We start from the raw sequence: 12,029 nt of genomic DNA, 5'->3' as shown, positions 1-12,029 counted from the left end.
CAAGTGTTAGGTCAAAATGATGCCCAACATTTTGTATAAGTATGAGACAAAATCGAGAGCATGTGAGAAACATGTGACATGAATAGTGACTTCTCAAGGGCTTTTAGTTTTCATCATACATACAGCTGTGTTGCTGCAGTTCTGCCTGAACAGTGCAACAGCTTTACAGCTGTTAAGTACCGTGCAGTACTCTCATGGGACCTGATGAAGGACCTGGTCCTTGGGTCTTTTGTCAATCATCAAAACTTATGAAATACTGTAACTCATCAGATAATTAATTTCAACTATATAAGGTTACTTGGAATGATTTCTTAAGTGATTGGATAGTATATAATTTGTTTATATTGTTAGTCTAAAGAAACTAAAATTAAACACTTTATATATTCACATGTAAATTTTATACTATTAATGTAATTTGAATTTTGTGGCAGCAATATCAACAATCGTTTTTACCAAGTTATCAATTAAAATTACCTTATGGAAAATAATATTATTATGCATTCCACCGTTAACATATACAACTTACACTATTCACCAATTTGTCCATGTAAAGACTTGAGAAACCATGAAACAGAACGGAGTTTCATTATCCAAAATATAACAATGAAAAACTTAATGGAGTTATCAGCATTAATTTATGTAGAATGGTGTTTATTCAACTGAAAAAAGAAATAGCATTTTGATTGAAAATTTTCATTTCATATACTAAAAGCAGTCCAATTAATGTGACCCCTCTTAATCGTCCTACAAATTAAGAACTCCAAACGGACTCAACCCCAATGAAAACTTATCATGATAATTATACTAAGAAATTAAACAAGATAAATTTGACTATCAACAAAATTCCATTAATAAATTAATCAACAACAGCTCATTGGAGGAAGATCCAAGTTCTTCCCACTAGACGGTTTCTTAAAAACCCTACTTCCAAAAACCAAGAACCCTAACGAGTGCCCAACAATAGCAACCAAAAATACACCACCATTAAAAGACATAACTGCCAACATGACAATATAAGCCAAACCAATTCTCAAACCATACAAGGTTGTCTGAAGGAGCCCGGCAGTTACATGATCTGCATTCTCGTTAATGTAATTGCTATGAGACAGAAATTCGACGAAAATGGCCATGAAAAAGACAACAACAAGTGCCAAGATGTACATGCCCAAATTATCATATCCAGGCCAACCTGAGAAGAGAATCTCAGTATTCTTTCCCCAGAAAAATGTCATGTGCATCATCATGTGTCGATGGTTCATCATCATCCCGCTTTTATGAAAAAGAATTAAGAGAAATTAGGGAGGAAACCAGAGAGAAAATGTCAATAAATTCATTGTATTAAACTAAAATAAAAGATTATACCACTATTCATAGAGAATTAAAAGAAATAAAATAATAGAGAATATACTATTTTCCTCATAGACTCTAAACTAAAAGGAAGATAAATATTTTGCAATTATTATACTCCCTCTATTTCAATTTATTTGTTACAGTCTTTTTAATCCGTTTAAAAAAGAATGTCTATTTTCTAAATTGACAACTCTTTAATTTCAAGATTCCACCTCACATGTTTTAAAACCACAAGATTAAAAGACTTTTTGGTATATTATACGTATCTTTAGTTAATAACCACAAGATTCAAAAGTTTTTTTTACTTTCTTACTTGTTTGGCCATGAGAGTTATTCATTATTTTTTGGATTTTTTTTTTCATTTTATTTGAAAATCAGGGTTACTTGAAGTTATATTTGGAATTAGGAAAACACCAAAAACCCTCTTTTCACTGTTTTTTCCCACTTTTTATTTTTATTTTTATTTCAGTAGATTCAAACAACCAGATATTCTTTGCAAAACTATAACCAAACACAACTCTATCCTCAACTTCAATTACATAAATTCCAAATAAAGTGAAAAATATTTGATTTCTATGGCCAAATGGCTACTTAAACTCCTTTGTCCCCAAATTGCAAACAAATTCAAATTGAACGTAAATCCTAAACTTGAAATTAAATACTCTAGAATAGTCCTAAATAAATAAAAAAGTAAGTATTCTAATGTTAATACATATCATAAAATAGAAGGAAAGTAAATTTTAATACCCGCCTCCTCCGGTGCCGTTGTTCATGGCAGCTGAGGATGGTGGCGGCGCCATAGCCATACCATGCATGTGGCTATCGTTGTTCATTTTTTTTCTCCCCTAATTCTTTATTTTTTCTGGGTTGAATTAGGAGATTTATGTTGAAAATGAGAGTGAGAGTAGGAGGCAACTGGCAAGTTGTCCTGTTATCCTTAAGTAAGCAAAAAACGAAATTATTTGATAGTACATTGTAGTAAATGTACTATTTTTTTTCTAGTACAAATTAACATATATGGTAGGAATAGAATTTTAAAATAGATTGTTTTCCCTTAATTAGAAATGAAGAACAATTTCAAAACAATTTATCTAAGTTTAAGTTTGTAACGTTAACGTCCTATTTAGTTTGTACTTTGTAATACTACACTTATTTCCTTTATTTTATTTTTCTTGGTAATAATTTCTTTAAACTATTTGCCATTAATGCAAAATAATTGCAATTTCACAATAATTCTTGATTTTTATAGGTTGAATTAGGAGATTTATATTGGAAATTAGGAGAGTGACAGTAGGAGGCAGCTGGCAAGTTGTCATGTGATCTCTTTAAGCAAGCAACGAAATTATTGATAGTACATTGTAGTAAATGTACTTTTTTTATTAGTACAAATTAACATAAATGGTCGGCGTAGAATTTTAAAAGGAGATTGATTTTCTCCTAATTAGAAATGAAGGACAATTTCAAAAATAATTCTCCAAGTTCAAGTTTGTAACGTTAACGTCCTATTCAGTTTGTGAGATAATACACTTGTCTCCTTTATTTTTCTTTTAATAAGTACTTTAAACTATTTTTCATTAATGCAAAATAATTGCAATTTCACAATAGTTCTTGATTTTTGTCGGTTGAATTAGGAGATTTATTTTGGAAAGAAGAAGAGTGAAAGTAGGGGGGAACTGATGGAAAGTGGAGCAATCTTTAAATAAGCAAACGAAATTATTAATAGTACATTGCAGTAAATGTAAACTTCTTTTTCGTACAATAATAATTAACATAAATGGTAGAATTTAAAAGGAGATTGATTTTCCCTTAATTAGAAATGAAGGACAATTTTAAAAAAAATTCTCCAAGTTCAGGTTTGTAACGTTAACGTCCTATTTAGTTTGTGATACTACACTTATTTCCTTTATTTTATTTTCTTGTAATAATTACTTTAAACTATTTGTTATTAATGCAAAATACTTGCAATTTGACAATTACCGCATTCTAAAATTACTCTCTTTTCATTAAATAACATTTACAATTACTTTAAATGTGAATATGCTAGGAGAGTATGGGAAAAGCTACTCGTGTGGCAAGGGATAAACAGATCTGTGGGTGATTGGCAACATGAAATGGAATGGGCAACACAACATGCCAAATGCAAGACTACTAGTCAGGAGGTGTTTAGGATGACTATGACATGTGGCGTCTATCATATCTAGGAGGAAAGGAATGCTCGAGCCTTCAATACAGGGACCAAATCAGTTGAGTAAGTGGTGAGACAAGTTGTTCAAGAGGTTCACTCAAGAGCTTACACTAATAGTAAACTAACCAGTTGTATGTTAGATTTGAATTTTTATCCTTAGCATAGATGTAGATGTAAGTAGGTGCTGTAGGGTTAGATGAGATGCAAGTTTGGGGTTTGTTGTCCAAACTGCACTGTTTTATTTTCTTTTTGAACTATAAACTTCTTCACTTGGTAATATACTGATAGTTACCAAAAAAAAAAAAAAAAAAAACTCAACACATATATTTTTAAGGATAGGATAATAGCATTTTTGGTCTCTAATTATAGATATATTCTGATTTTGGTCCTTGTGATATCTAACGAAACACATTTAACCTTCCATTAAGCGAAATATGTGTTTTTAGTCCTTTTAGGTAAGAAGGATGTTGTATTTGAACTACTTTAGATCTATAATACTGTTTAATATGGGGTAACAATACAAGTTTAATATAATAAATGGGTAATTGAGTGGCGGATTGACTAATAATTATGGTAAATTTGTGAATATTCACAAGCAAAATATCAAAAGTGCACATTTCTATTAATTGAAGGTTAAATGTGCTTTGTCAAATATTACAAAGATCAAAATTAGAATTTATCAATAATAAAGGGATCAAAAGTGCTATTAACCCAACTAAAAATATACTAGGCTAGCTGGTTTAGACGCAATAGTCTCTCCTAGACTCCAACGTTCTAAACTTACATTTGATTATTTTCTTATTTATTTATATATTTATTTTATTCAAAGAGCATTCTGAATTTATGAAAAGAAAATCATTAATCGTCTCTCCAACATAATACTCTTTTTAATTAAAAGATGAAGAAGAAGAGAGAAATAAACATGATATGTACATACATACTATATCAACATAAATATGAAGCATTGCGGGAATGAATTGCATACCACCAAAGTACGTACCAACGGATGTGGTGGGATGAATGAGATTCTGCAATCAAAGGTGGATTCTGAATTATGAGAAGACTAGTGCATTATTGTGAAGAGGTGAGTTCATGGGATAAATTTAACTGGTTCAACAAGATAGACATAAGATTTGAACTTCAAACCTCACTTAATCATAATCGCATTAAATGATATTTTGAACTTGGGTGCACACATCTACATTTAAAATTGCTGTGTTTCGCTGAACCCGTAAGCCATAACACTAGGACGGAACACTCTATATGTCAGCCATCACATCATAGTAAGACAGCAACGTTGAACAACATGATAGAGAAAGCATCAAGTAAGATTCGAATATTGTGATTATAGTAGAGAAAATGATAAAAATGGTCCCTTATGTTTGAGGGTAGGTTCAAAATAGTCATAATTTTGATTTTTTTAAGTTTGACAAAAGTTGACACTTTTTTCGTAACATATATATATCGAAATTTGTCTGTTAGATTTGGCGGAACTATAAAAAAGGGGAATTAACGGGAAATCATAGAGGTACAATTTTTTTTTTAGTTTCTGTTGTTTATAATTTTATTTCTAGAGTTTGGTGGAGTTTTTTTGAAGTATAATTTCTAGTTAATGGATGAAAAATTAAGGTCATTTTTTTAGTACACATAAATATTAAATTCAAACATAGTATCACAGGAGATAGAGGGTGACATAAAGTCCTAAAATCGATCAGCATTTACTTCTGGGTGCACATGCCTCAGCTAGGATCACTTGTGTTATTGTTTGCTGTTCAGGAAGTGGATCCATATATTGTTATTTTGAGCTATATCATCATGGTGAGAATACACGATCTTTCAAACTTTAATCTTGATCAGCCACTACAAAAAACTGAAATTAGCTATGAACTTCATTGCTAACATGTCGCTAAATCGCTCGTAACTAACATTTTTTTTATAGTCTATAGCTATCAGTCGCTAAATAGACAACCTCTTGCAGAAATGCAGGGTAAGGCTGTGTACAATACACCTTTGTGGTCCGGCCCTTTTCTGGACCTCGCGTATAGTGGGAGCTTAGTGCACTGGACTGCCTTTTATCTATCGCTAAATAGGATAAGCGACGGATTTTACTGTTTAACTACAGATCAATTTGTCCTTCGCTAATTTCTGTTCTTTTAGTAGGGACAGACTCTGCTAGAGATGAATTCTGTCAGACTCTTCAAGGAGTTATGTGATGAGCCACCATCTCGAAAAGAAATCTGGAGTTTCTGTTTCATATCAAGTACTCTTTGCCTCAGTTCTTTGCCTTCTTCTTCCACCATAAGTTTTCTTATTGCACTCTCTATGACACATCTAGTCAAATCATCAGGTCCTATTTCAAGGCCTACCTTCCATACATGAGTCAAGTATCTCGCGTCCACATTCTGATCACCAAAACATGGCCTACAAATCATGGGAACCCCTTCGAGAATACTTTCTAAAGTTGAATTCCAATCGCAATGACTCCAAAATCCTCCAACTGCAGGATGTGCCAAAACTTCTTTTTGTGGTGCCCATTTCACTATACGACCTCGATCTCCAACTGCTTCCAAGTATCCATCGGGTAGGTCATGTTCGATAGAACTTGGCCTAACTACCCATAAAAATGATTGGTTGCTATTGAACAATCCCCAAGCTGTCTCAATGAACTCATTTTTATCCATAACTACTATACTCCCTATGCTTACATAGAGAACAGAATTAGGGGCTTGAGTATTAAGCCATGAAATGCAGCTAGTATCCTCCTCCACTAAACTCGTTTGCGAGGAGGCAATTTTGTGTAAAGGCCCTATTGTGAAAATAGGAACTCGATAATGTTTTTGAAGCCATGACAATGCGTGATTCTCAAGGTTTTCAATAGTGTTAAAAATTATAGCCACAGAGAATCCTAAATTAACCACCTTTTCAAATAACTGTAATTTAGGCTCTGGAATTTCAGAAATGAGATCGAAGGGAAGATCCTTGAACCTGAGAATAGGTACTTTGGGCACCGGATCCAGCAACTGAGACTCTGCAATTAGTATAAGTTGGTAAATTAGTGTTAAAGCTCAGGACCAAGTTGTGACAATAATTTGTGAAAATACCTAACTTTGAGAAAGGATAATAACGTCTGTCTCAGTCCGTCACTCATAAATGTTGTCATTTTTCCTTCTTTGGAAAAAAAAGTTTTTATGAAATGAAACATTTTCAGGACTCAAATAGCAGAACATTGAAAAATAAGGATTTTCTATTTTTTCGACGTACCAAACACAATATTCTCCATAAACTATACCTGGCAAGGGAAAGTAATTTTCAGCCTTGAGTGCGAAAAAGGCGCAAACAGCTTCCATGTAAGCACAACTACTAGCCCGAAGAAGAATAGTTGGAAGTTTAAGGTGAACAGCCACTTCAGTTGTGAAGTACATGAGATGGTCATAAACAATACAAGATTTCTGGCCAGTTGAAATGGCCATAGATTTCTGGTTTTTCCATCATTTGGACCAAATAGTCTCGGAATGGAACTCTGCAATTCACATTCATTTCTGGTATAATGTCAAACAGATTCAAGAAAGAAGGATCGTTGTTTGACAAGCCATCCTTCAATGGAAAGAATGTGAATTCAGGATGTTTGGAGCTATCCGGAGGATTGAGCTCCGAGTGATTAATAACAATGGAGAAACCCTTAGCATGAAGCAGAGAGGCCAGTTGAAGCATAGGTGTTATATGCCTCGTCCACAGTGGCCAATCCAAAATTTAGATGTTGTGGATTCTAACAGAGAGATAGGCTCTGAAATGTAAGTGTAACTATTTTCTTCTGATGATGTCATAATTTATTTTATTCAAAGAGCATTCTGAATTTATGAAAAGAAAATCATTAATCGTCTTTCCAACAGAATGCTCTTTTTAATTAAAAGATGAAGAAGAAGAGAGAAATAAACATGATATGTATATACATACTATATCAACATAAATATGAAGCACTGCGGGAATGAATTGCATACCACCAAAGTACGTACCAACGGATGTGGTGGGATGAATGAGATTCTGCAATCAAAGGTGGATTCTGAATTATGAGAAGACTAGTGCATTATTGTGAAGAGGTGAGTTCATGGGATAAATTTAACTGGTTCAACAAGATAGACATAAGATTTGAACTTCTAACCTCACTTAATCATAATCGCATTAAATGATATTTTGAACTTGGGTGCACACATCTACATTTAAAATTACCGTGTTTCGCTGAACCCGTAAGCCATAACACTAGGACGGAACACTCTATATGTCAGCCATCACATCATAGTAAGACAACAACGTTGAACAACATGATAGAGAAAGCATCATCAAGTAAGATTCGAATATTGTGATTATAGTAGAGAAAATGATAAAAATGGTCCCTTATGTTTGAGGGTAGGTTCAAAATAGTCATAATTTTGGTTTTTTTAAGTTTGTCAAAAGTTGATACTTTTTTCGTAACATATATATATCGAAATTTGTCTGTTAGATTTGGCGGAACTATAAAAAAAGGGAATTAGCGGGAAATCATAGAGGTACAATTTTTTTTTTTAGTTTCTGTTGTTTATAATTTTATTTCTAGAGTTTCGTGGAGTTTTTTGAAGTATAATTTCTAGTTAATGGATGAAAAATTATGGTCATTTTTTTAATACACATAAATATTAAATTCAAACATATTATCACAGGAGATAGAGGGTGACATAAAGTCCTAAAATCGATCAGCATTTACTTCTGGGTGCACATGCCTCAGCTAGGATCACTTGTGTTATTGTTTGCTGTTCAGGAAGTGGATCCATGTATTGTTATTTTGAGCTATATCATCATTGCGAGAATACACGGTCTTTCAAACTTTAAATTGATCAGCCACTACAAAAAACTGAAATTAGCTATGAACTTCATTGCTAACATGTCGTTAAATCGCTTGTAACTAACATTTTTTTTATAGTCTATAGCTATCTGTCGCTAAATAGACAGCCACTTGCAGAAATGCAAATAAGGCTGTGTACAATAGACCTTTGTGGTCCGGCCCTTTTCCGGACCTCGCGTATAGTGGGAGCTTAGTGCACTGGACTGCCTTTTATCTATCGCTAGAGAGGACAAGCGACGGATTTTGCTGTTTAACTACAGATCAATTTGTCCTTCGCTCATTCCTGTTCTTGTAGTAGTGACAGACTCTGCTAGAGATGAATTCTGTCAGACTCTTCAAGGAGTTATGTGATGAGCCACCATCTCGAAAAGACATCTGGAGTTTCTGTTTCATATCAAGAACTCTTTGCCTCAGTTCTTTGCCTTCTTCTTCCACCATAAGTTTTCTTATTGCACTCGCTATGACACATCTAGTCAAATCATCAGGTCCTATTTCAAGGCCTACCTTCCATACATGAGTCAAGTATCTCGCGTTCACATTCTGATCACCAAAACATGGCCTACAAATCATGGGAACCCCTTCGAGAATACTTTCTAAAGTTGAATTCCAACCGCAATGACTCCAAAATCCTCCAACTGCAGGATGTGCCAAAACTTCTTTTTGTGGTGCCCATTTCACTATACGACCTCGATCTCCAACTGCTTCCAAGTATCCATCGGGTAGGTCATGTTCGATAGAACTTGGCCTAACTACCCATAAAAATGATTGGTTGCTATTGAACAATCCCCAAGCTGTCTCAATGAACTCATTTTTATCCATAACTACTATACTCCCTATGCTTACATAGAGAACAGAATTAGGGGCTTGAGTATTAAGCCATGAAATGCAGCTAGTATCCTCCTCCACTAAACTCGTTTGCGAGGAGGCAATTTTGTGTAAAGGCCCTATTGTGAAAATAGGAACTCGATAATGTTTTTGAAGCCATGACAATGCGTGATTCTCAAGGTTTTTAATAGTGTTAAAAATTATAGCCACAGAGAATCCTAAATTAACCACCTTTTCAAATAACTGTAATTTAGGCTCTGGAATTTCGGAAATGAGATCGAAGGGAAGATCCTTGAACCTGAGAATAGGTACTTTGGGCACCGGATCCAGCAACTGAGACTCTGCAATTGGTATAACTTGGAAAATTAGTGTTAAAGCTCAGGACCAAGTTGTGACAATAATTTGTGAAAATACCTAACTTTGAGAAAGGATAATAAATAACGTCTGTCTCAGTCCGTCACTCATAAATGTTGTCATTTTTCCTTCTTTGGAAAAAAAAGTTTTTATGAAATGAAACATTTTCAGGATTCAAATAGCAGAACATTGAAAAATAAGGTTTTTCTATTTTTTCGACGTACCAAACACAATATTCTCCATAAATTATACCTGGCAAGGGAAAGTAATTTTCAGCCTTGAGTGCGAAAAAGGCGCAAACAGCTTCCATGTAAGCACAACTACTAGCCCGAAGAAGAATAGTTGGAAGTTTAAGGTGAACAGCCACTTCAGTTGTGAAGTACATGAGATGGTCATAAACAATACAAGATATTTGGCCATAGATTTCAGGTTTTTCCATCATTTGGACCAAATAGTCTCGGAATGGAACTCTGCAATTCACATTCATTTCTGGTATAATGTCAAACAGATTCAAGAAAGAAGGATTGTTGTTTGACAAGCCATCCTTCAATGGAAAGAATGTGAATTCAGGATGTTTGGAGCTATCCGGAGGATTGAGCTCCGAGTGATTAATAACAATGGAGAAACCCTTAGCATGAAGCAGAGAGGCCAGTTGAAGCATAGGTGTTATATGCCCTTGGAATGGAGATGGTACGAGCACCACGCAACAGCTTTTTCCTTCTTCAACAGCCATCTACCTCGTCCACAGTGGCCAATCCAAAATTTATATGTTGTGGATTCTAACAGAGAGATAGGCTCTGAAATGTAAGTGTAACTATATTTATAATCTTTTTTCACAAATCTATATAGGATTTGACCCCGAAGCACTAGGTTATCCGGTACTGGGGCTTGTGGTTGGATCCGCTACTGCTCAGCCTGATCCTCCGTTTGTTATAAACTTTGTGTTGGACTTTATACTACATAGGAGGCGATTTAAAGAGTTGAGTTTGACAAACAAGTCTGCTCGAATACAAATGGTTAAGCTTGAAATCTAAGAATTCTACGTTCATATCGATGCAGCATATATTTGTTATACTGTTTATTTGATCTTTGAATAAAGGGACCCTACATTTATATGATAGGCAGCACATATTGTAAACTACAAACAGCCGGCTTATGCTTAACTTTACTGCTTGTCTTTCAATAATTTATATTATAAGGCAATAGCAAAAGATAAAAATGCAACGCACCTAGCAGTACAATATTATAATACTTGAAGAAGAATTAGCACTTAATATTTGTCTTCTAATTAGTTGACATGGTCAAAGAACAGAAAAAACATGCAGCTAGCAAAGAGTATATGCTTAACTTCAGAGAAAAGGTCCAAAAAAATTCCCGTATGTTTGAGCTTGGAATCAAAACCATCCCTATTCTTTAACCTAGAGAATTAATAGTCCTCTAACTATGCATGCCAAACCAGTGCACTTTTGGTTCACGATATCTGAATCCGTTAAAAACTAACTGAACTTATTAAAAAGACCATCCGACTCAACCCACCCAATCCAAATAACCCACTTCACCTTTCCTCCCCAATTAAAAGTGAGTATTTATTTGTTGCAAAACTAAAACAGTTTTTTTTTTTTTTTCCGGAGAACTGGTTTTTTGGCCCTTTACAAACTTTTTTTTAGTTTTATGACCCTTTTACGAGAGATCTTCGTTTTTTACACATAAGAGATCTGAAAAGTCCATTTTCTTCTATTCAAATTGTAAGACGGCAAGAGATCTCATTTCCTCTTTATTCAGCAGCGTTAATGTCAATTCACAAGCAACAATAAAAAGATGATCACACCATCCTCCCCTTGAGGAAATAGGAATTCAGTTCATCACATGCTATGTCTTTTCTTTTCTTCTTCTTTCTTGATTCTGTTTCATTTAGATCGACTCATTATGTCTTCATCATAACATGTTTAGCCTTTAAATTTAATTGTCATGGATTAGCATGTCCATGAAACGAAGCAAATCATTACTCCTATATTCGAACTACGTATCTATTCAATATTATAAGTTGGTCAACGATTAAACATCCCCCTTTAATTCGATACACCAGTTATAATCAAAATATCTGAAGCAAACTCGAATCTGAAAAATTATACTCCCTCTGTTCCAATTTATGTGATATAGTTTGACTTAGGTACTGAGTTTAACAAAGAAATGAAAACTTTTGAAACTTGCGATAAAAAACAAGTTATCGATATTTGTGTGGCTGTAATCATTTCATTAAGGATAAAAGGAAAAGTTTTAAGTTAAATTATTTTTAAATATAGAAATGTATCATTCTTTTTGAAACAGACTAAAAAGGATATTTGGGGCACAGGAAGTATTAACCAAAATGACTGTTTTCGTAGTGTTTTGTGAACTGGTTTTTGAGAGTTTCTGCTGCGTTTTCAGCTAGTTTCATAA

The 12,029-nt window shown here is 34.0% G+C and overlaps 2 protein-coding genes and 1 pseudogene across 2 annotated transcripts; all 3 read right to left on the bottom strand.

Moving 5' to 3' along the window:
• Positions 1-826: 826 nt before the first annotated feature.
• On the bottom strand, positions 827-2,275 carry LOC132605834 (copper transporter 6-like). Its single transcript, XM_060319090.1, has 2 exons — positions 2,098-2,275; positions 827-1,269 (listed from the first exon to the last, which is right to left on the bottom strand). The coding sequence occupies exons 1-2, from the start codon at positions 2,181-2,183 to the stop codon at positions 861-863; spliced, it is 495 nt and encodes a 164-aa protein (XP_060175073.1). The 5' UTR covers positions 2,184-2,275; the 3' UTR covers positions 827-860.
• A 2,884-nt stretch (positions 2,276-5,159) lies between these two features.
• Positions 5,160-7,267, bottom strand: LOC132607642 (UDP-glucose iridoid glucosyltransferase-like; annotated as a pseudogene).
• A 1,203-nt stretch (positions 7,268-8,470) lies between these two features.
• LOC132604978 (UDP-glucose iridoid glucosyltransferase-like) lies at positions 8,471-10,741 on the bottom strand. Its single transcript, XM_060318318.1, has 2 exons — positions 9,843-10,741; positions 8,471-9,577 (listed from the first exon to the last, which is right to left on the bottom strand). The coding sequence occupies exons 1-2, from the start codon at positions 10,321-10,323 to the stop codon at positions 8,673-8,675; spliced, it is 1,386 nt and encodes a 461-aa protein (XP_060174301.1). The 5' UTR covers positions 10,324-10,741; the 3' UTR covers positions 8,471-8,672.
• Positions 10,742-12,029: the final 1,288 nt, after the last annotated feature.

The sequence above is a fragment of the Lycium barbarum genome, chromosome 8 (assembly GCF_019175385.1).
Source record: "Lycium barbarum isolate Lr01 chromosome 8, ASM1917538v2, whole genome shotgun sequence".
Lineage (NCBI taxonomy): Eukaryota > Viridiplantae > Streptophyta > Magnoliopsida > Solanales > Solanaceae > Lycium > Lycium barbarum.
Note: the sequence above shows the minus strand (reverse complement) of the source record. Positions and strands in the feature narration are given on the sequence as shown.